This window comes from Excalfactoria chinensis, chromosome 9 (assembly GCF_039878825.1).
Source record: "Excalfactoria chinensis isolate bCotChi1 chromosome 9, bCotChi1.hap2, whole genome shotgun sequence".
Classification (NCBI taxonomy): Eukaryota; Metazoa; Chordata; class Aves; order Galliformes; family Phasianidae; genus Excalfactoria; species Excalfactoria chinensis.
The window spans coordinates 1,595,300-1,618,651 of NC_092833.1; the positions used below are offsets into that span (position 1 = coordinate 1,595,300).

At 52.6% G+C, this 23,352-nt stretch overlaps 4 protein-coding genes across 6 annotated transcripts; 1 reads left to right on the plus strand and 3 right to left on the minus strand.

Moving 5' to 3' along the window:
* Nucleotides 1-1,109: 1,109 nt before the first annotated feature.
* Nucleotides 1,110-2,956, plus strand: TM4SF19 (transmembrane 4 L six family member 19). Its single transcript, XM_072344967.1, has 5 exons — nt 1,110-1,165; nt 1,719-1,902; nt 2,022-2,099; nt 2,476-2,642; nt 2,731-2,956. Exons 2-5 carry the CDS (start codon nt 1,726-1,728, stop codon nt 2,954-2,956), a joined length of 648 nt encoding a protein of 215 aa, XP_072201068.1. The 5' UTR covers nt 1,110-1,165; nt 1,719-1,725.
* Nucleotides 2,957-3,452: 496 nt separating this feature from the next.
* On the minus strand, nt 3,453-5,877 carry NEU4 (neuraminidase 4). Of its 3 annotated transcripts, none has more exons than XM_072344142.1 (4): nt 5,723-5,877; nt 5,169-5,374; nt 4,840-4,973; nt 3,453-4,686 (listed from the first exon to the last, which is right to left on the minus strand). In XM_072344142.1, the coding sequence occupies exons 2-4, from the start codon at nt 5,225-5,227 to the stop codon at nt 3,809-3,811; spliced, it is 1,071 nt and encodes a 356-aa protein (XP_072200243.1). In that variant the 5' UTR covers nt 5,228-5,374; nt 5,723-5,877; the 3' UTR covers nt 3,453-3,808. The 3 variants fall into 3 exon arrangements, with proteins under 3 accessions (XP_072200243.1, XP_072200241.1, XP_072200242.1); XM_072344140.1 differs by having other exon boundaries at nt 4,840-5,095; XM_072344141.1 differs by having other exon boundaries at nt 4,840-5,095; nt 5,666-5,748.
* A 1,122-nt stretch (nt 5,878-6,999) lies between these two features.
* On the minus strand, nt 7,000-12,028 carry GAL3ST2 (galactose-3-O-sulfotransferase 2). The gene is made up of 4 exons (XM_072344800.1): nt 11,951-12,028; nt 8,700-8,786; nt 8,245-8,524; nt 7,000-7,839 (listed from the first exon to the last, which is right to left on the minus strand). The coding sequence occupies exons 1-4, from the start codon at nt 11,974-11,976 to the stop codon at nt 7,000-7,002; spliced, it is 1,233 nt and encodes a 410-aa protein (XP_072200901.1). The 5' UTR covers nt 11,977-12,028.
* A 3,962-nt stretch (nt 12,029-15,990) lies between these two features.
* On the minus strand, nt 15,991-22,886 carry D2HGDH (D-2-hydroxyglutarate dehydrogenase). The gene is made up of 8 exons (XM_072344291.1): nt 22,835-22,886; nt 22,057-22,196; nt 21,192-21,385; nt 20,837-21,005; nt 20,381-20,524; nt 19,837-19,979; nt 19,056-19,221; nt 15,991-17,739 (listed from the first exon to the last, which is right to left on the minus strand). Exons 2-8 carry the CDS (start codon nt 22,088-22,090, stop codon nt 17,480-17,482), a joined length of 1,110 nt encoding a protein of 369 aa, XP_072200392.1. The 5' UTR covers nt 22,091-22,196; nt 22,835-22,886; the 3' UTR covers nt 15,991-17,479.
* Between the last annotated feature and the right edge of the window lie 466 nt (nt 22,887-23,352).

The following is a 23,352-nucleotide window of genomic DNA, read 5'->3' on the forward strand; positions in this document are numbered from 1 at the left end:
CTGTGAGGTGTGATTGACCATCCTGTGTGGGAAGCTTGTTGCCGTGACGTAGAGGACATGAGATAAGATTGCAACACATTTTCTTCCTGTAAAGTGAAAAATGCCTCCTCGCAGCATAAGAAGCAGAGAAAAGAGAAATGGAATTATTCCCTGCTGTCGGGCGTCCTACATGAGAGTGCTTACCCTTCAATGCTCATCTGCCGTGTGGAGCCTGAGGGCTACAGCTCCGTTTTCTGTTTCTCTGGTGGCACAGTGCAGTTCAGGCAGGTTTTATAGCCTCAGTGTCCCTGTTATAGTTGGCCTGGAAGCAGAAAAAGCCATTCTGAACCAAGCTGGGCAATCCCATTTGCACGCATTACCCTAGGTGGGACAGGTTGGGCTGTATAACATGCGGAATGTCTTGGAGCAGCACTGTACCTGTGCCACTTCCAGATGTTGTTCATTTGTGATAATAACACCGTCCAGAAATAACCTCTGTGGTAACGGCAGCTGAGGTCTTGGGAGTCATCTGCTCTGAAACACATTGTGAGATGCAGCTGCTGCATCCTCTGACACACTGCCTCAGTGTGACGGGATGAGTCACCGCCATCTTGCCTAAAAACGAATCCCTGCAAGCAGCAAGGCGCCGCTGCACTGTGCATCCACCATATGCAAGTGGTGTGGGCTCAGGTGCACAGCCAGGCCCTTGGAGCACCCCGTAGCTGAGCAGCGCATTGCCATCATTCCTCCACTGGCTAAAGGTCCTATGCAGGATGCATGGATTCCTATCCGTGCTGGACTTGCAACAGCAAGAATTGATGCATTTTCTTGCAGTTTGCATGGCTGGTGGGTCTCTCCCCGCCCAGGGAGCTGTGTTGCTCCTCCTGTGTTCGTTTGCTTTCTGGATCTGCTTCCCTTGAAACAGTTTCGTTGTGAAGGAAACCAGTCGTGCTGCTGGTGGGGGCTGCCCCGTGCGGAGGGACAGTCATCCTTCCTCATGAGCGGCTGGTTTTGTGAATGATGGTGTCATGACTGATGGCAGTGGGTGGATGTCCGGGATGGACACAATAAATAGCACCCGTGGGAGATGCCTGTCAGCATTCTTCAAGGACGGAGCTGCTCCTCTGGGGAAGGGTGAGAAGTTCTGGTTTCATGCAGCCGACATCTCTACCAGATTTGCTCCCAGGTAAACCAGGAGGGAAGCAGGATGGTTTCTGCAGGCACTGCTTGAATCCTTTTGCTTTCAGCTGATCATTTCTGAGCTGAGTGAGGGAGGAGATTCCCCCAGGGAGAGGGCAGCAGTGGAGGGAGGAGAGGTCCCTGGTGAGGCTGAGGGGGACCTGCAGCAGGTCTGAGGTGGGAGCAGCCCCTTGGGTGAGCTCCAGGGAAGGAGGAGCTCTTCTGGAAGGTCTACAGAGGGGTGATGGACACGGTGCTGGGCCCTCCTGGCTCTGGTAGAGCAACAGGAAGGGTGAGAGATCTTGGGTTTGTTACCAAGGTGGGAATGATGGAAAGCAGGAAGGAGATAATGCTGCCTTGAATGGATGGGTAGTGGAGCTGGTGGTCTGCCTCGCAGCTCCCAGCTAGCAGCAGCAGTGCCCTCACGTTGGGTTGGGAGCCCCATTCCTCCAAAGGAGTGGGGCTGTGATGCAGCTCTTCCCATGGAAACAACCACGCAACACCCCACGGGTTCTGCTTCTGCAAAGCCAGAGCCGCCTCCTCCTCTCTTTTCCATGCAGGTCGGTCATGTGCGTAGGGAGATGCAGCCGCATCGTGGGCCCCTGCTTGCTGGTGCTGGGCATGCTCTCCGTGCTGGCCAGCATCCTGCTGCTCTTCCCTGGCGGGGCCTGGCAGTACCTGGTGGATGGGCACATCAGCAGGAGGGCAAAGATCATGCCAGGAACCTGGGGAGGCGGCGTCATGGTAAGTGCTGTGTCTTGCACAGCATCCTCCAACATGCACAGAGCAAGGAGAAAGAGCAGCATTGGGTGGCCTGCTTTTGTTTCCCTTTGTCCCCACAGGCCGCTTTCTCCTTCCTGCAGGTGCTGCTGGCAGCTACTCACATCACTGCTGTGGGATGGCGATGCGCCTGCTGCTCTGACTGCGGCACCCGTCGGAATGTAAGTCAGCAGAGAGGTGGTACCAAACAGAGCGGGGTGGGACGTGGTGGGGCAGCTCCTAACCTGTGGGTGTGTGGTGGGGGATTGTAGGGTTTCTCCTCTCCCTTGGTGGGATGTTGTATGGTTCCACCTCAGCTGTGCCCCCATGGTAGGACATTGCATGATGTCCTCTCCACTGTCCTGTGGCCACGTGGTGGGATACTGCGTAGTAACCTCATGGTGGCATGTCTGGGGAAGGCCACCTCTCATGGGCATGCAGTGAGACACTGCATGTGTCCTCTGGCTCCATGGTGCACGATGCCCAGCCCCCTGAAGGTCAGGGCATGAGCATGGGCTCCTCCTCCCTGCCCATCTCTAATCCCCATGCTCCCTGCAGGCCTTCCTCTCCGTTGTCCTCTCCAAGCTGGCTCTCCTGGGCTCTGCCATCTGCTTCTTCTTCTCGGGGCTGGGCCTGACCGACGGCCCTCTCTGTCTCTACAACACCACTGAACCCAGCAATGGCCTCGTTTGGGACTACCCCTTTGTGGACACACCTGGCGACAGGTACAGAGCCCTCACCCTGTCAGCAGCAAAAGGAGGACCACAGTGGGGAAGGCCGCGTGTGGCTCATCCCCTCCCTCTCATGGCACAGGGGCTTGGCGGATTCCTACCTGTTCTACCCGAGCACCTGGAGCACCTGCCTGGAGCCGGTGGGCATCGTGGCGTGGCACGTCACCTTCTTCTCCCTCCTGCTGCTCATCAGTGCTGCCGAGATGGTGCTGACCTTCCTGCAGATCATCAATGGCTGCGCTGGGTGCCTCTGCGGCTTCTGCGAGGGGAAGGAGGCAGGGCTGCCCCGTGTGCCCGGAGTGAGGTGAGACCACGAGTCCCGGCTGCGGCCTCCGGGGAGACCAGTTCTGCTCAGCCCGTGTCTTCCATTCCACAACGCACCTGAGCCACGTATGTAAATAAAAGCCTCATTTATTTTTGTTAAGCTGTTTTGTGGTGGTTGTCCCTCCTGCGGGGGGGCACCTCGGACTCCCAGCTTGGACAGGACTGGGGCCATAGATGGAGGTGTGCTGGAGGAGAGGCAGTGCTGGAAATGGGGTGCGGGTCCCTCATAATTCACACTCACACATATATGTGCAAGCACACAGCAAATGTCAGGCTGGTGCCCCTCAATGTGTATCTTATAGGGTCGTTAAGGTTGGAAAAGACCTCCGAACACAACCCATCCCAGCATTCCCACTGACCGTGCCCCTCAGAACAACATCTGGATGGGTTTTGTTCCAAAGGTATCTGGTTCACTGTGTGTGTTTGCGAAAGAAATGAACCACTTCTTGAATTTACATGATGGAAGCAGCAGGAGAGCGGCAGAAGGAATCAGAATTTATTCAGAAGGATTTGAGGTGGAAGAAGGGAGGTGTGAGGGGTGGTAGGACAGAGGGACGATGGCTGAGCACTGGGATGACGAGGTCATATCAGCACGAGCCTATAAGCCCAACCACCACTTATTTAAAATCAGCAATAAAAATGAGATAAAACCCTTTTTGGGGACAGCAGCCCTCAGCACGGTCCAACTCCTGACCTGCTGTACGTCAGCACAGCTCACAGTGCCGCAGGGCTCATGGCAGCCTGTCTGCAGGTGCCACCAGCTCTGACCTGGCCACCGCTGGTAGCCGTCCTCATCTGTCCCTGAGCATCCCCTGCCAGGGAACATTGGGGTGGCTCTAGGAGACACAACAGCTCCTTCTCCTGCGCTTCCTGCGGGGCACTGCAGCTGTCAGGGGGATGTTCTGGAGCACGTCGTGCAGTGTGAACATGCTGAAGGAGATCTGCTCATAGGGGGAGCGCTTCCCATTCTCGTACAGACAGGCGAAAGCGATGGCCGGGCCACCAGAGATGGGGAACTGGCTGTGGGGAAGCTCCATGTAAGCCAGGTCTGAGTAAGCGCTCGGGCCCTCGTAGATGACCCAGGGCTCAGTCCAACTGTCCGCATCCCTGGGGAAGGTGCTGAGGTGAACCCCCATGTTGACCCGTGACATGGAGCTGGTGGGGTGTGAGTAGAGCACCCATGTCGGCGCTTGGAAGAAAGGCCCAGAAGTGCCTTTGGGGTCCCTTTGGAACGAGGCACAGCTGTGAGGTCCCGCTGAAGTCTCACTGCCAGCAACCTGCAGAGCCGAGCGGAGCTGAGGGCCGTACACCAAAGGTGCGGGGAAGCCGATGATGCTGCCATGACAGCCGTGTGGGGGCTCGACCAGCCGTGGGACCAGCTGCCCCCCATGGAAGACAGCCCCGTCATCAGTGCTCAGCGCCTGGACGCGGAAGCCCAGGGGGCTGCGGGCGTTGCAGTAGAGGACGTTGGAGCCGTCCTCCTCGTCCACAGAGACCAGCTGGCACTCTCCTGTCTGCAGGTTGGGGATGAACTCCCCAAAACGCCAGCTCTGGCCGTGGTCGTCACTGTAGAAGGCAAAAGAGTGCGGGGTGGTCTTGCAGAGCTGCCCGAAGCATTCCTTGCAGTCGATGTGGTAGCTGTAGGCAGGCACCAGCAGCCGGCCGGAGCGCAGCTGGATCCCATGCCCTGGGCCCAGCGCGAAGGTGGCCCACTCTGGGGACAGGGGGACAAGCATTACCAGTGCTCCCCTCCATCATGAGCCACATTTCTGCCCTTGTGCCCTCACTGGACCCCAGCCCTGCAGCATGGGCTGCAGCCTGATGTCTTTGCTAGCCCTCCCACTGCCCTGCAGGGCCACGGTGCTACCTTTGATGGCCCGGCCGATGACCTGCTGGGTCAGGTCGGTGGCCTTGCTCCAGCTCTGGCCCTGATCGGCGCTGGTGACGCAGCAGAGGCGGGTTACGTTCTGCCCGGTGACAATCTGGAAGGCTTCGGGTGTCCTGCCCAGCACCGTGATGAAGAAGAGGAAGAGGGTGCCGGTGAACTCGTCGTAGAGCGGGCAGGGGTTCATGGAGCGGTGGTGCTGCAGTGCTGCTGTCTCCAGCACCCGCATGTCTTCCCACTGCTCAGAGAGGGAGCGGTGAGCCCCCCAGCAGCCCTGGGGCCGTTCTCCCTCCCCATGGGCCCCGTCCCACCTCCACGTAGCTGCCATAGACGGTGCCGCGGCGCAGCACCAGCAGGTTGGCGTGGGCATCGTCGGCGCTCAGCCGCTCCTCGGCGAAGGCCAGCAGCTTGGCCACACAGGGCAGGTAGAGCAGGGCTGGCACACGGTATGTGACACCGGTGGACTCCTTCTCAAAGAGCACGGTGCGGGCAGGGAAGTGCCGGGAGCCCATGGTTCCTGCAGGGGACAAAAGGGGCAGCCCCCACCGAGGTGGGGACCAGGGAAAGGGGATGGGAGAGATGCATGCTGCTAGAAGAAGAGAGAAGGCTGCTCTCCATGCTGCTGGTTGGAGAGGTTTCAGCAAACCTAGGCTGGCCAGGGCTGGGATAGGAAATGGAGGGGGCAGAGCTGTCCCCATGCGCATCCTCTGAGCTGAGGCTTAGGATCCCATCAGCCCCTCCCTCTGCTGCATTCCCACCGAAGGCCCAGGGGTGCTGCCTGCCCTGTGCTCCTAGATGGGGCACTCACCTGCATTCTGCCCAGCGGCTTTGCCCAACACCCTGCAGGTAAAGCTCAGGCACTCACCCAGTCCCGCACGTCGCAGCCCTGTCCCCTGCTGCCGGCTGTGTCTCCCCTTGCAGTGTCCCCCACCGATGGGTCACGGGGCCCAGCAAAAAGCCCTGAGTCAGCAGCAGCACAAAGGCACCATTATCAGGCAGCCAGAGCCTGGGCCCCTCTGTGTGTGTCTGGGCTCAGGGCTGGGGGGAGAGGATGCCAAGGCGATGTGCTTCCTGCCTCCGTTTCCCTCCTGCCAGCCAGGGAGCGGTGTTGGTGCCTCTGGATCTGCCATAGCCTTGCACTATGGTTAAACCTGAAATCCTACACCATATGTGGAGGCAGGCATGGTAGGAACTGGCAACGGGCTCCAGAAACCAGTGCCAAGCCCAGCTGTGGTGTGATGGCAGTTATTAATGGCAGTGACTCCGCAGCTGTCACTCCGCAGGAGGGTTTGGCACTGCTGTGCTCCCTGTGATTTGGCCACATGCAGAAGTCCCAGGGGTTTCATTCTCTCCATCACAAGTGGATGCCCAAAACCAGCAGTGCTGTGCCTCCCTGGACCCCTCTCCTAATTGGTGGGGGATAGTTTGGCCGTGGGAGCAACAGAACGTGGCAAAGCCTCTGCTGGTGCTAAAGCACCAATGCTGCCAGCCTGGAACCCTCATTCCTCTCCCTTGCCCCTGTGCCTTCCAGTGCTGACTTCCCTGAGCACTCTCCTGTCCTCATTCCCCTTCATCCCTTCTCTTTTGCATTCCTAAAAGCAGGAAACCAGGATTTGCTCTAGTGAGCAAATTTAACCAGCCTGGAAGCAACAACCTCTATTAAGAAAGGTCAAATGCAAACCAAATGATTAAGCTCACTATTAATGTTTAAGTGGAAAGAAAGCTTAGCCCAGCCTGAGAGCCTACCAGTGCTCAGCAGCACTGGGCTGTCCCCTACATGTGACAGCAGCGTCATGGACTCGAGCATTACCCAGCCAAGGCTGTGTCCTTGCCCGGAGGCTTTTTGGGAGCTGCTACAACCTCAGCAAATCTAGAAGGTCCAAGTATGTGGTGGCTGCAATCTCAGTGCTCAGAAGGGGCTGTGCCCTTCGCAACGTCTGGCATCCATACAATGAAAGAGGCAGTAAATATAAAGAAATAAAACATTTTTCTTTTTTTTTTTTTTCACAGAATGAATGAGAGTGTGTAGAGGTAGCTCTCAAATGACCCCCAGCCTCCCCATCCTGTGCAAGAGTCTCATTGCCACACTTGGCTGATGTGAAGGGCTGCAGCGTTGGGATGCTTTAGCTGCAGTGCAGGGCACTATGTCTTCTGGGAACTGCTCCACAGCTTAGGGAAGTTCATGGGCTTCCTCTTCTTGTGCGGGTACTGGAGGGAGTAGAGGTAGGACGTGTACTGGAGCTCTGGCATAACCATTTTCTGGCATTTTTTCAGAGTCTCGTTGTCTAAGTCCGGTCTGAGGTTATAACCGAGGATATTCGCCGACCCTGACTGGAAAGGCAAGAGAGCCTTGTCCTTGATGTGAGCCTTCACCACAGCCTCCTGGTCCAAGAGGCAGGTCTCCATCAGCTCCTTCTGTCTCATTCGCAGGCCATTTACCTCCTTCTCCAGCTCCTCAAGCCCTATGGTCTCCTCAATCCTCCTCCAGAAGCTCTGGTTGAAGTGCAGGTAGAGCTTCCAGTCCAGTGAGCACCACTTTTTTACCCTCTCCTTGCTTTCTGCAGTCAGGGCCTGGACAGTCTCATTGCTTCTGGAATTGAGCTTGAAGTAAACCACATCATCTAAATCCCAGCACAAAGTGTGTTTCAGGAGGATCATGGACTCATCAAAGTAGTCTGCTATCAAAATCAGGTGGAAGTTCTCTTCGGTCTCATCCAAGACAGACTGGACATAGTTGTCATTGTCCTCTGCGTTGTTATCATAGCCGAAGTCAAACCACATACTATTCTTGGAGTAGATGTTTTTCCTGTAATCCTCCTTATGGTAATATTTCAGGGGTGACGCCAGGTACTCATTCACATCCTTGGATCTACTGAAGGCAGGTGCCGAGTTCTTGTAGTAGACGTAGGAAGATTCCAGCAGAGCAATGGGGTTCCTCAGGATGGAGAAGTAGAAGGTGTTCTTTGCCATCACCTTGTGCACCTGTGAGCGAGGGGGAAGAAGAAGGGCTGTTAGGCCAGGTTAGATTCTCATGTGCCCACACTTTGAGCATGTCCAGGACCACCACTCAGCTTGGTGTCACCAACAAACTTGCTGAGGGTGCCCTCGATCCCAACTATGTGCTCTATGTGGAAGAGCACGGCTCCCGGTACTGACCCCTGAGGGACACCACTCATGGATGGCCTCCATCTGGACACAGAACCATTGACAACAACCCCCTGGCTACGACCATCCGATCAATTCCTTATCCACCAGATAGAGCAGCTTTCAAATCCATGTTTATCTAATTTAGAGGTGAGGATGTGGTGAAAGACCATGCCAAAGGCCTCGCACAAACCCGGGTAGACAACATGAGTCACCCTTCAGTTTCTCCACGTGTGCTCTTACCTCAGTGGGGTTGAAGCGCAGGTGGTTGCACATGATGTTGTAGTTTTGCCCTTGGGTTTCAAAATCCTCCACAAAACTGGCAACGAATCTCTCTGGGTAACCCAGGTGGAAGAGCTGGCCAGCGGGGAGGGCGGCCGTGAGTTTGTGCCTCTCGGTGAAGCGGAACAGGATGTTGAGGATGGTGCTGCTGGCCGTCTTGTGGGTCTTGAGGAACATGACGTTGGTCTTGGCTTGGCAGGGCATGGGGGACGGCGGCAGCTCTGTAGAGCTCCTCTGGAATCTGCAGGGAGGCAATACATGGGGAAAACAGCCCTTCAAGGGCCATACCCCATCTCTTAGAGCTGGCAGCATCAGCTCAAATCAAGGGAGCTAATTGAAGCGTCACAGGTTAGCTCCTCGCTGCCCCGTGTGCATCAAGTCAAGCAGCTGGCTGCTCCTGCTCTGATAAGACTTACAGACGGTTCCTGCTATTTGCATGGAAGAATCCCAACAGGAAGGCAAGTCCCAGGAACAGGTTGACAAAGAAGAGATTTTTGATAGACCTGGAAAGAGAACAGAATTGCAGTGAATGCTGTCTTGAAGACTATCTCACCCCAAACGTGAACCACCGGACTGCATGCTGCCCTTATGACTTCTGTCACCGGGGCCATGATTTCCACCTGGTAGACACCATCTGAGCCAGCAGCTCTGGGATTTGAGGCAGGATAGAGAGAAACTGCTATTTTACCCACATTTTGGCCCACGCAAACTGTTCCTTCTTTTGTTTTGTTTTTTTGCTTCTGAGGCCCTAGAGTTTGTCTGCTCAGAGTCTGTTCTCCCCGAGTGTCTCTCAGCAGCCACCAAGACACAGACTCTCTGTAGGAGCTATGGGCGTTTCCACGATGAGAAATCTGAGTGTGCCGTGCAATGACAACACTCCAGGAATGGCAGTCAAAAAGGAAAACTGCGATTGATTTGTTTTTGTCAAGACAGCAGGGAGTTATTGGCATAGGAGGCTGATTAATAACATGGCAGTGCCTCTAACAGACTAGTTATTCTCCAAACAGATGACTCTTCCTCCCAGCCTAGGCTCTCATGTTCGGCTTCACCCACACCCCCTGTGCGCTGTCATCAGATGTTCTCCCCTTGGCCAGGCTTTAAACTGCCTGAGCTCAGAGTTAGAGCCATGGATTGGTCGCATCATCTGCCAGCGCTTTCCTGGAGAACAGAGTTGAGCCTTTCCCAGCACTAATTAGACAACGCCCATGTTGTCATCAGTTCATTCTAACCAGGACATGGCTGGGCTCTCTGGGAGGTTTGATGTCCACCAAACTTGATCTGACTCCTCTGATCTCAGACCCTTCCTTAACGTAGCACCACGCTTTCAGCCACAGTCTCCAAAATGCAATGGGTCTGGCTTCGGGCTTTGGGTTTTGAGAAGACACAGTCCTGTTTACCATCATGGTCGTGGTTTCCCCCCGCCCAGCCAGCAGGATGCCAGCACTCCCCTGACTTGTTAGGGCACACGTAGTGGGTAGGTAAAAGGCAATCCCAGCTACTTGTGTTCTCCTGGGAGTGCTCTCTGTCCTGGGAAAGAGCGCTGGTGGAATCCCAATGCCAAACAACCCTCGTCACACCAGAAAGAAAGATGGACACTGGAGGGGCAGAAACGAGGCACGTTTCTCCGAACTCTTTCCAAACACTTCCCCAACATGTTGTGCCTGAAACCCTCTGTCTGTGTCAGTGTAACCTGGTGTAATTCAGCTCCAAGTACAACCTGAGAGGTCTGAGTATAGACCCAAAGAAGTAGGACTGTGAAGAAGGAGCAAAGAATGCCACACACAAAGCACCATGCTGGCCAAGCCCTGCGTCCTTGCCAGGCCCGGTACATTTCCATAGTCTCCTGATGGCTCTAATGAGCAGGGATGACATAGGCAAATGTGATAACAGAAAACTGGAGAAGGCAAAGTCCAACTGAAAACTGGGAGCTGCACATCAAAATACAACAATCAAACTGGATGTCTAACGACGTGCCATAAAACAAACGGAAGCACGAGAATTTGGATGCAGGCTGTAGTGCTGCAATGCACGAGGTGATAGTGCTGCAGAAAGAGGGCTGACTTTGCCCTGAGCTTTGCTTCGTATGAGTGCTCTCTCCCTCCTATGAGGGCTGCAGAGCCTGGAAGCACCAGGCTCTGGTGGGAAATGGCAGCACAACTTCTACATAGATAGGTTTCAGGTTGGACATTAGAGAACGTTTCTTCTCAGACAGAGCAGCGAGGCGCTGCACAGCTGTGTGGGGAGGGGGGGGCACCATCCCTGGAGATGTGGCACTGAGGGATGTGGGCAGTGGGCACGGTGGGCTGGGGTTGGACCTGGGGATCTGAGGGGTCTTTTCCAGCTTAAATAACTCTATAACTTCATCAGTATTTATTTACTTCTTGTTCCCAGGGGAGAGAAACCCCTTTGCTTTGAGTGCTCTGTGGGTAGAGCAGAGACCTGGGGAGAAAAACAGAAGCACCAGTGGCTTGCACCTGCTGAATGCACCCTGAGCCCTTGCCTTGCTCCTCAGCATTTGACTTCAGGTGAAGCTGATGCTGCTGTGGCGGTGTCCCAAGATGTGCCTTTCTACCTGCAGGGAGCTACTTGCTAAGCCAGTCTGCCCGTGTCCTTTTTTCTGCATTTTTTCTGCAGAATTCAACATGTGAGATAAGGCTCCGTGTGTTTGCTGAGGTATCGTCTGCAAAGTGGAAAGCGGGAGGATTGCACACAGATGGTTTGCTGGGGCAAATGAGTCAGTGTTTGCCTAAAGCATCCTGAGCGCGAGTCATGTGCAAGATCACCTTCCCTAGGCAACACGAAGGAAAGCTGAACTGCCTCTTTACAACCAGTGTCCCCAAGCAGAACTAATAGGCTAATTGTCCCCTGGTGGCACTGACCCCCACTTCACTGCCTGGTGGATGCATGGGTGGCAGGGCAGCTGTCCTCAGCTCTTCCAAAGGGGCTGGAAGGACAATGGGACCTGGGAGGGACGGGGCTATGGGAACCTGGCTGCTAATGGAGGGGAAGGAGCAGCCATGTGCAGGACATGGTCAGGGAACTGCAGTTCTCCATCCAAGTGATTCCTGAATCTGAGCAGACACCACGCGCGATGTTGGCTGAAATATCTTTTGATCCCTTCAAGCAGGACAGGTCCCACTGAAGGGCTGTTTTGCTGTATTTGCTGATGGTGAGCAGGGAGAGTTCCGAGCGTTACGGAGCACATGGCAGCAGTCAAAGCAGTAAGCAGGGCTATTTCATAACTACCAGCTCTGTCAGTGGGAGCACGTCGTTGGGCACAAAGCACAGAGTTGTGGCTGCAGGGTGCATTCAGAGCACCCCTGTTTCCATGCACCGCTCGACCGAAGACACGCCGAGCCAAAGTGCAGTGCTTGGATGTGCACTGCACGCCTGGAGGTGGGACACCCTTGGGTTTATTTGGATTAAGCTGAAAATAACACACCCCTATAAGGAACCGTGCCGACACAACGAGGTTCTTTCAGATTAAGAGGCTTGGGATCCAAGAAGACACACACGCGGCAACATTAATCTCTACCTGGAGCAGCCTGTAACTAACTATAGGTTATTAACCACTTACGTGGATTATCTGAGCCGTCTGAACCAGACCTCCCCGCAAACTACTAATGCCAATTCAGTGCCTGCAGCGTTTCCCTCCCTCTCCCCTTACCTTGAAGCACGCCCATGGGTTTTCATGCTGCTGCGAGCTGGAAAGGATCTCTTCTGCAAATCAGCTCCCAAACTCCTTTTGTTTACAGCCTCCCTCAGCTCCGAGTGTGCCTCTAATTCTAGCATCCTATCGCTGCTATAAATGGCTGGGACAGGTGAGGACAAAGGGAGTGGCTCAGCGGTGGGCGGAAGTTAATTAATTAGCCACGAACCATTTTGGTACGGCATTGCATTTGCACACATACAGAGCTCCTTGCAGGGCTGCTGTAGGAGATGGGGTGCATGGGGAGGAAAGGACCGAGGGGATCCTTAGCAGGGACTCCCTTCCCTTGAGAACAAGGGTGTAAAACAGGAATGGTGTGCAGGAAATTCCCCCTCGTTTCAGGTTGCATCACTGGCACCAAGTCAGAAATCACAGTGACAGCCCAGTTATTGTAACTGGGGATTAAGAGCACGGACCCTTTGCTGTATCTGAGCCTCGGCAGGAAAACCTTTTGTAGCTACGCTGGTTGAGTTATATTGGATGACCCAACTACTAAGTGACTACTGGAGATACTAATGGCCACTGCATGTGAATTCGAGAGTCCACCAAGGCTGCCTTGGGAGAGCAGGAGCTGCCCTGCAGGCAGGGGCCATCTCCCCACACCTGGGAGCCCTGCAGGGCTGGGAGCTGGGCTGCCTCCACCTCTTCTGCACATGGCACGGGCAGCTCCGGAGTAACTCAGGCAGGAACAGAGCCTGCGGTGCCTCGCACAGCTGCAATTAATCTATCTTTGCTGCATTCCTGCTGCCTGTCCTGGCATCAGCTCCTTGCACGGAGGGTATCCGTAGGAGGGCAAGGCAGGGAGGGAAGAAGGGGGAGCAGGAGCTGGGCAGGGCCCATTGTGCGTCAGCGCCTGACCCTATTCCCCAACTGCCTCCATACACACGCCTGCGGCTGTGATCTCCAGGGCCCAGACACAGTAGGGGAACTCATGGGATGTAGATGGCATTATGTGTAATTTGGACAATAAAATGGTGACGCACAACCCGCAGTCCAGAATAGGGCAGTAAGCCGTAGGTTTGGGCCTTTTATGGCCAAACCGCTCCTGTGCAACTCATGGCATGGTCCCTCTCCACCCATGGTTCACCTTTCCCACCACTACACCAGCAGGTGCCAAGCAGCCTCCCCTGGCCAGCCTCAAGCCCGGTGCTTATCAAGATACAGAGATTAGTGAGGCGTAGGGTTTCCTGCCTTGAGCCAACCGGCTGCTCTACAAAGGGTTATTCTCGGCGTGGAATGAGCTGCTGGCAGCGGGGCACTAATTCATTGCCTTCTTCCTCCTGTTAACATTCAGCACATCAGCCGTGTGGCGTCCCATGCAGAAGCTGGCAGAGCCCACCAGCACAGGAACCATTCTGTCCCACTTTTACAACTGGTTCACTGCTCTCTCCTGGGCTGTCGGACAAGAGCTGTCTCACCCGTTCGGGTTCGGTTATGCAGAAAATGTGTTGCCGAGGGGAAATACTGGGGCCGGGTTGCTTTAAGAGCAGAAGCACTGAAGGGCAGCCAGGTGGCACAGCGTTGGCTGGGGCAGGACCCTGCAGGAGCTGCTCCGTCCTCTGAGCTGCAATAGGAAAGGGCCGTGCACTTCTGCGCTGCATTGGGAGACCTCTGCAGCACTGACTGTGCCCTGGCACTCCTCATCCTGCCATTCCTCATCCTGCTGCTTCACTCTGCCACAGAAAAGGGAAAGACAGGAAGTTCCAGGTCCCAAAATGACCCATTCATGCGCAAAGACTGTGATTTAACTTCCTACGGGCAGTGGTTTGTGGAAAAAAAACCACAGAAAGACTGGAGCAGGAAAAAGGGAGAGAATATTAACAGCCTGATCCAGAAAGAACAGGTTGTATCAGCTTAGCTTGGCAGAAGGCAAGTCCTGTACATTTCTTCTTTCCTGCCTCCATGGACTTCCCCTATTTCTGCATCACCCGGTGCACAAAGAGCAGGGGCTGGGTGCATTTCACCTCCTGACACGCTCACTCTGCTTAACCCCCTCCTTCCTGCAGCCCCAGATGTTGGTTGGCTGCAGCCATGTTGGGTCTCTATGCATGCCTCGCTACCTAAAGGCTTTGTTGTTAGGGCATACCTGATGGCTGAGCTTCAGTCCCTTGCTGGGAGCGTTCAGGGAGTACGAGGCTATTTAGGACCATATTGTTTCAAATGACTGCTGGGGGCGATTGGGGTTCCTGCTGCTAGAATGTGATAACAGCATCCCGGGGCCTTCTGGTGATAGGAGGATGCAGGGATGGTGTCAGAGGGCTGTGCAAAAGATGATCAGCAGAACAAAAGGAATGGCACGGCGTGCCTAAATACAGGCACAGCGGGTTGCACAAGGTTGGGAGTTATTTCAGTCAAAACCATCCATGAGTCACGGCCTCAGCTGGAATGCCACCATGATGTGCGACGCACTGTGGTGCTGTGAGGGAGCCACCGTCCTTAATTCAGTTCAGCGCCTTGTAGAGTTGATGCTCTGGTTCAAAATGGAAGGCAATGGCTCCAGGATGTTCTTCTGCTCTGGGTGGATGGTCTGCAGTAACGCTGGTGGTTGAGTGACATACAAGTAATGTGACAAACACTGGGAGCAGGAGAGGGCTGACAGGCAGTGATTTGCCCTCAGACAGCAGCAGGGTGACAGGGCAGTTTTGTGCACCAGCAGTACATGGTGATCTCTGCTGTCATCTCAAAGCAGAGGCAGGATGGTATCCAAACAAAACCTCTCAGACTGAGGAAACAAAGACAGTGCCTGGGATCTGGGGAGGATTGAGCAAGATCCAGAATCAACAAGACTACCCTGTGATAACCAGCGGCTCCTATGGGCTGCCCAAACGTCCCTTCTCATCACCACCAGCGCACAGACAGTCCACGTGGACACACGGAACACAAAGAGGGCGTGCAAAAACCCGTGATCCCAGTTCAAAGCAGCCTATTTACACAGATCACCTGCCAGCTCCATTTGGTCTTGTGCTGTCTGCTGGTACTTTCCCACGTCTTCCTTCTCCTCTCACCCTCCTGCTTGAGTAAGCCTACCTTTTTCATGCATCTGTTGGAACTGGGGATCTCTCTGAGTGCCAGACAGCAGCATTTCATTGTCTACCCATTTCCTTTCCTATTGTCCATTCTTCCACGCTGCTCTTGGCTATACCAGGCTGCCCACCAGCTGGAGCAGGGCTGGATGTGGGCCATGTGGGCTGCCTCCACCAGCCTGAAACCTGCCCGTGTGGTAAGGCTGCAGCTATGCAAAGCAAAAGGGGTTTATTTGCTGAGTACTGCAATGCACAGAAATCCCTGCCTTGTGCACTTGGGGTTTGATATCCTGTCCCTCATCGCTTGTACACCCCAAATGAGCAAACACTTCCCCTGGCTGATGTCACCTCGCCATTAAATCAGACCAGACTAGAGGGGAAGAGAGCAGAAGCATCCACGCACAGTATCACGGGTACAGACAGCAGCTCTCAGCCAGGACTCCAGCCAAGGCCTCAGCAGTCAAGCAAGAGTTGCTCTGTCGTGGCCACCCAGCACGTCCTCAGGGTGCACAAATGTGCACAAGGAGCCCTCAGAAACCAAAACAACAACCAAAGTCCATCGCTGACTCACGTTGTAACCTTGCAGTCACCTTCCTTCTTTCTGCCTCTTCGAGATCTCCAGGAGCTGATCCAACGTCACTCCCAAAGTGCATCAACCGGGCACAAGGAAAGGATGGACGCAGTTTAGTGCCAGTGGGAAGAGGAAGGAGCCATTCTAGGTGATGCGGCAGCTGCCAGCCCACAGCTGGGGTGAAAGGAGAGGCACTGCATTCTGCATCAGCTCCTTCCTCTGCTGAGGATGGATTCACATCCCCTCTACTGAGCCCCTCCTACACCACCAGCAGAGGCTCAGACCAAGAAGTCCTGCTCTTAATCAGAGTGTAGCAAGTGTAACAACTCCTGCTCACTATAAACAGACAACTAGAAAGATTATCCCAACCCGCGGAGAATGAGAGCTTGGCTTTTCCATTTTTAAATAAGCCTTTTCCATTGCTGTATTTTTTTGTAATCAGGATCAAAAATCACCTTTGTTACAGTGCTAAAACTACGCCAGAAGCTTCAAAATTGTGAAGAACAGTTTATTTTTAGCAGAACGCTCCTTAGAAAGAGCATTAACTCCATTTTAGATATTACAATAGTTCTGAGATATTTACGGCAGCACGGATGATCAAAATCAAGCCCTGATGGTTGGATTCACTGCACTTTACAGTTGATTTTGTACTGAAAGCGAGGAGGCTGCACCCTACTGAATCAAACAGAACTCAGCCTCGTGGACAGACCTACACATGGCACAGCCTGCACAGCTCTGCCCCCTGCACGTCCCTTTGTATCTGACTTCTGCCTGTTGGTGTCACGATGTGAACAGCACCTACCTGGTATCCAAGTCCTCCCTGCAAAGACAACAGCTATGCCTGCTACAGCCGCTTGCCTGCTCCAACCCACAACGCCACCATACAATCTCCATTGGTGAAATGCAAGATGAGGCTTAAGGGAGCACACAGAGGTCGGGAAGACCTGTCCAGGAGGTGAGTTCACGGGGAACAGAAATCAGGTGCAGGAAGGGCTTATGTGTGCCTGCTTGTTAGTGCTGCTCTGCTGTGGTCCCAATAATACTGATAAAACCCTCCTCAGAGCTCTGTGGGGTCAGATTTGTAATGCTTGTGATGCGTGTATGTCACAGCCACATACATGAAATGGCAACAAAAAACACTGCGGTGCCCCTACAGCTGTAGGGTAAGGGCGCACAGAGCAGGATCAGAAACCCTAAGGCACAGAAAGGCCTGACTCTTGATGCTTAGCACCACGTATCCAATGGCCTCATGTTGTAACGAAGCCTCAATCACTGCCAACTAGCAAGGGCACTGCTGCTACTAGCTGGCTCCAACACCAGCTCACACACCAGATCTTGATGCCACCTTACCAACCTCACCCAAACACCCGACTGAGCAAGTGTTAGGTAGCTCTAGTTTTACAGGCAATAATCCCCAATGGTTCCCTTGCTTCTGAAACTTTGCTGCTCCCTTTCTCCCCTCACCATCTGACTGCAGAATGTACGCAACAGATGGTACAGAGAGGAAAGGAAAACAGTGATCACCAGAGCTTGAGAGGTGTGAGGAATCTTCAAGCTTTCCACTACTTAGACTAAGGTAGAAACCAACTCTAGGCATCACACTCGTAATAGAGCAAGTGGGTAAGATTTAAATATACATACATACATGTATATATATGGGATGCTTGGTGTCAGTGTTCAGATTCAACAGAAAACCCGTACTGCCAAAATCAGCACTGTGCTCTTCTTCAGAAAGAGCAGAAAGCCTGGAAAAGAGGAAGCGCATTCCTTCACTTCTCCCATCACACTAAGGACGCGAGCCAAGGAACATTCCATCTGCTTGTACTTTAACCACAAACTGATGGAGCATGTGGGTACTGAGCAGAGATGCTGTCCTCACATGATGGCATCTGCTCAGGGGCTGGAGGGCAATGTCTTGTATGGATTGAGGATTCCTTTGGGGTCCAACATGGCTTTGAAGCGCTGCATTAGAAAGACTGCCTCGTTGGGTTTGCTGTACTGAATGAACTGCTTTTTCTTGAAGCCCAGCCCGTGCTCTGCGCTGATGCTGCCATTGTATCTTGCAGTCCACTCGTACACAAATGGTTCGATGGCATCCAGCAGGGAATGGCTGTAGGACTCTGCCGTGATGTTCAAGTGCAAGTTTCCATCTCCTGGAAGAAAACATGACAGAGTCTGTAAGAAAAACTCAGTAGCCCTGCAATGGAGTATCATTACTGTCATCATCCAAGCAGTCAAACATCATCCAGTGCACCCAAGTACTCAAACAACAGCGCCTCTGTTACTTTCCAAACCTTCCCTTCAGACAGAAGTGAACTGTCCTTCCACAAACATCAGGCCTCTCCACGCACAAATAACTCAAACAGGATCTTTGTTTTTCCATGCTTTGTGGAAGCGTTCCAAGTCAAGCAACTCTCAAATACCCACTTTTGTAACTATCAAATTCAAACAACGGTGCTGCACTACTTATTCTTCCCGCACTAAGATGGCATGTCAAAGGCTTCCCCAACAATATTTAATAACGATGATTAGATCTCAATACAGCCCTTCATTACTGTACCTATTATATTTGTGCAGTATTCAAAGGGCACTTTGGCACTGCATCAACAGAAACAAAGAAAGGAAAGCATTTATTTTCTCCTCTTGCTGCTTGTGTGGGATGATACTGCACTGAGCACACAGTTACAGGGTATTCAGAAGACAGAGCACACAAAGATAAGGAAAAAAATGCTCATCCTCCCTGTGGAACCTCTTCTTTTATCTCAGCAAATCCTTACAGTACACAGCTTAATCCTCAGTGCCACCGTCCTCCAATGGTGGCTGTTATAAGCAATACTCGTCTTCCCATGTCTTTCAAATCATCTGAAATCGAGCACGCTGAGGAGTGTCCTGGTGATGGCTGTTGCTTCTGGCTTGGTTTGGTGGCTTATTCTAAGCAGGGTGTGGTGGTAGAGAACCCACAGAACAGCTCTGCTAAGTGACTTATCAGTCTCCAGCATATATAAAATGAAGTTAATATCAAAGCATTCTGATAAATCCCGTGGCCTTTCTGTGAACTCTTTTTATCACTCTCATTTGGAGAGTTAATGGCTCAAACATAACTGATTTCCGATATCACTAACCACTTTGGACAGGAAACTGTCTACCAAATGTGTCTGAGCACATTAATCGCACTGATGGCCCAATGAAATACCTTTGGTGTTTAAACAGAAAGTCCAGAGCAAAAAGACACAAACAACCACTTCAGAACTGCAGAGTGGTTAGTGGCTATGCTGCCACTGATATACAGAATACGGTCTGAAAGCAATGAAGATGCTTATGCATCCTTCTCTTCTAATAGCTCTCAGCCTTTTAGTCTGTGCTTCTCGGTAGTTTAAAAAACCCCAACCTTTAGGAGCTCGTAGGAAACTGCATAGCAAAACTTGGAGCAAAAGAAGAAATCACCTCCTTTTCCTGCACCTGCACTTACCCATGTGGCCATAGCCCACCACGTTCTTGGCACTCTGGCCCAGACGAGCTCGCACGTCAGTCACGAGGTCATACAGCTTTCCCACAGGGAGAGAGATGTCATACTTGTACACACAGCCATCGTGAGTGAGTGCCTCCGTGATCCTCTCCCGCAGGCTCCACAGTGTCTGTGGGACAAAGATCAAAGGAATCCCAATCCACCCCGTTCCTCGTGTTCAATACTTAGTGACATGGGAGGAGGAAAACCCTGACTCTGCACATAACATCTGATATCCCTCAGTATCCTCTGCCTTATTGGAGATGGTAAGAATGACCTCTTGGCAGTAGTGTAAAGTGACATAACAGTGGTACCCCAGATGGAAGAACAAGTGTCACAGCCATGGGCACCCTCTGCACAGACATGCTGGTTTCCTAAGAGGTGGAGATGTGGCTCCTCTACTCAACTGCCAGTGCACTGAGACTGCAGAGGCTGGCTCTACCACATCCCCACTTTGCTTTGCAGGGCTCCTGGCCTCACTGACAATCCAGCTTTTGCTTTTAATAGTGTTCATGGAGATGTAGGTCCTACCGCAGCAACTACTGAGAGGCACAGTCCATTATCCTCAACTTTTTAAAGAAGAAAACATCTGCTGAAAACCCAAATACTCTGGGCCCTTCTTCTCAATAATAAGCTAATAGGTCACTCAGGTGTATTAACTCCAAACACCAAACAGGATGAACTCTTCTTTGTGAAGTAGAGAGCCTTTTCAGGCAGATTTGTGCAAGAGGAAATGTCGACTTGCCTTTATTTTCTTATCATCCACTGCCACAGTTCCATCAGTGACCAAACCAGAAGTCATGGCCTGTTCCAGGAAGCTGTTCAATTTTTCTTCATCGTGGGTCGAGTTGGAGCCCGAAGTTTCAATTAAAACATAAAAAGGGCTGCCTGGATGTGAGGGAGAACAAAAGAAGTGGATGCTCAGTGCTATAAGCATGGGATTTTACTGCAGATTCGGGAGCTTCTCCCCAAACTTGGCACGTTTTATCAAGTATCCACTACTGCCCAGATTCTTTGGTGCCAAACAGAAGTGCAGCCCAAGTGGCCACCTTTTATCTGGAGGGCACTTCACTGTTCTATCCCTGCTTCTCAAAACCCAAGTATTTCTGTAGGAATCAGTAGGAGCAAAAAGTTCAATCTTCAAAGACTTTTACCAATTGAGCTTGGAACTGAATGTTGGGTACAAAAATTAAGCAGGACTAAAAGCCCTTAAGCAGCACAACGCCCCTTTCTGCAGCACAAAGGCTGCTATCTGCATCTGTTCCCTACGCAGTTATCAGCTCTGGTACCTCTCACTGGGTTGGACAGCCCAAGATGTTTCTCGACCAGTTCCATGCACTTCTCATCCATGAACTCATAGGCAGACAGGATCTCTCCCAGCATGGCTCTGCAGGTTGTAAACGTTTCCTGAACCCGAGAGAAATCCTGACATCCTTCAGACAGATACAAAGAAGGATCAGAAACAAAAAGCAACCCTTCAAGAGCTTCTATAAACATTTTTCAAAGCCTATATAGTGCTTGAAGTGATGGTTCCTGTCTCTAGGAAACAAGAGCCCGGCGTGGGCTGGTTTGAGCTGGGGAGAGGGTTGGAGCAGAACAGCAGCAGGAGAGAGCAATTGGTCTTTACTGTGACAAGGACCTCTTGCACATTCTAAGACAAAGCTTCAACAGGGACTCCCCTTTCATGACTATTCCCCTTCCAGCCTGTGAATTCATGTGCAACGCTTATTAATAGCAGTTCCTACCTAGGAACGCCAGATTCACAGCTTTAGGTTTCTGAGGGCAGAGTATGGAGACGGCTGTGATGACTCCCAAAGTCCCCTCCGAGCCGATGAAAAGCTGCTTCAAATCGTAGCCAGTGTTATCCTTGCGCAGCGATGCCAAGCAGTCCAGAACTGTGCCATCTGCCAGCACCTGAGAGAACACGGAGTATCAGCATCAATACCAGATGCTACATGCATGAAGGCACTTTCTCAAAAGAACCATTAAGACTGAAAAGGAACTTTTGCCTCCTGAACAGACAGCCAAGAGTAGAACAGCAGGAAACGGAGAAGAGTTAAAGGTACAAACATAGAAGGAACTACCAGGTACTCGCCTTACCACTTCCAGCCCTAACACAGTCCCTCGCAGAGAGCCGTATCTCAGGAGCCTCAGGCCTCCAGCATTTGTGGCCACATTACCACCGATGTGACAGCTCCCTTTGGCTCCCAAGTCAAGCGGCATGATGAAGCCCCGCTCCTCCAAGTACTCATTGAGTTTCTCTAAGACGCAGCCAGCTTGGCACACCAGGATTCCTGAAACACAAACATCCTGCTACAGGCTGATGCCCCAGAAGAAGGCGCCTCCTGAAGGGGTGGGAAGAGAGCAAGCAGGCGGAACCACCTCTACCTCTGAAACTTTCTGGAGTTCAATTAAAGCTGTAAGAACCCTGTGCTTGTTACAGGGCATTGTTCTACCCCTCCTAAACCCAAGGGGGCTTTACTATTGATTGAACATCTGGTCATCCATGGCTCCGGGCATGTAAATACGGTGATATTAAGTCAACCTCTGGCATTCATTTCCCTTCTCATTGTGTTGTACGAACCGAGATACTCAAAGCAGTCTGTTTCCTAGCTTTCCAACCCAGACAAGCTTTCCCCATCCTTCCCTTCTTTGTCCATGTGGTTATCACACACCTCCTCCACTACTGTTGTTCTCCACCTGCTGGGTTTCTCATTTGGGTAACAGGACACACATGATTCTCTTATTTCTTTCTTCCTCTTTTCTGCTACCGGATGCTTTCTTACATCTGCTCCTGTTACCACCTAAGGATGGCATCAGCAGCAGGAACTGGGAGGACACAAATCTCTCATGCCCCTTATGATGCTGCTGGGCTGACCCTTGCTGATCAAGCTACCAGCTCCCAGAAAACAGCTAAGTTAGACCCAGGAGTCACTTCTGTGCACCATGAGTCTATGATACTTACCAGACACCGGGTCAAAGCTGATGATCTGGTTCATCAGAGCAGTGGAGAGAATGATCTCATCGAAGACAGGAACGCTGCCCCCAACAAGGCCTGTGTTACCCCCTTGTGGGTTCACTGCCAGGTTCCTCTCATGGCAGTACCTGGAAGGAAACAGGTTTCTTAAGCCTTAGGTCTCTTAAAGACATAATCCAGCCTATCAGAAGAGTTGAGCTTCCAGATCAATGCGCACTGTCCTGAGAGTGCTCAATGTGCCTTACAATGGGATGTAATGTTTAGCCAAGCAATGTTTAGCCTGAAGATTAAATTGACACAAAGGGGCAGTTTCATTGTAAACATGAGAAAGCACAACTCCTTACTGCACTCACCCCAATGGTGGACAGAAGAATGAATATCTGGGGTCATCCCCCTAAACAGATGCTGATGTTCAACCCTGCTCTCATACTTCCAAACCCAGGCAGTGCTGTTGGTGCACAAAACAATCTTCCCTTTGCAGATGGGCCCTCCCCATTTCCCTCAACAGAACTGCTCATATCGAGCACTGGTACAGCGGCTAATTATGATAATCCAGTAGAGCAGAAAAGTTATTAATACCGAATCCGTCTGCTTATCTCCCTCAGTTTCTCTCCTTCACCCTGAGCACTCCAGACTCCCTTCTCATCAATGCCAACACCCATTGGAGAAGCCTACCACTGCCCCTTTGCCTTTGCATGGACAGCTGGCCAAGACCCAGGAACTCTGTTCCCTCAGCACACAGCCCTGTAGGAAAGGCAAGCATCACCTGAGGACCTGAGACACTTCTGCTGCTGTCTTCGGCTTCAACAACAGCTCGCTGCAGCCTGCAATGAAAGCAAGGGACTCTCAAGGCAAGCTGTATGGAGAGCAGAAGGAAGAAGGTGGTGAGGGATGATGTCTGAAACAGCAATGGGCTGAAACGCTGAAACCCGGTGTGCTGGGGTCGGAGCTGGGGATTTTAGGGGTCTTTTCCAACCGCAGTGATTCAGCGATCCTATTCTATCCTCTAAGCAGCCCCACTTACCTCGGACTGACTTCAGCCAGTCCACATTACTGCCTTTCAGCTCCTCGGGATCCGTGCACGCCCTGCCCGGCAGCAGCCCCTCAAAGAAGGACACATCGCCGCGGTTCAGGCGGCCGAAGGGCAACCGCCGCAGCCCGTAGCGCTCGCAGGTGAGCGGGACCTGCTGGCAGCGGGGCCGGGCGATGTGCAGGGCGCTGCCGGGGCGCTGCCGGGACCCGACGGCCTCACGGCACGGCCGCCACCGCTCAGGGGCCGCGCTC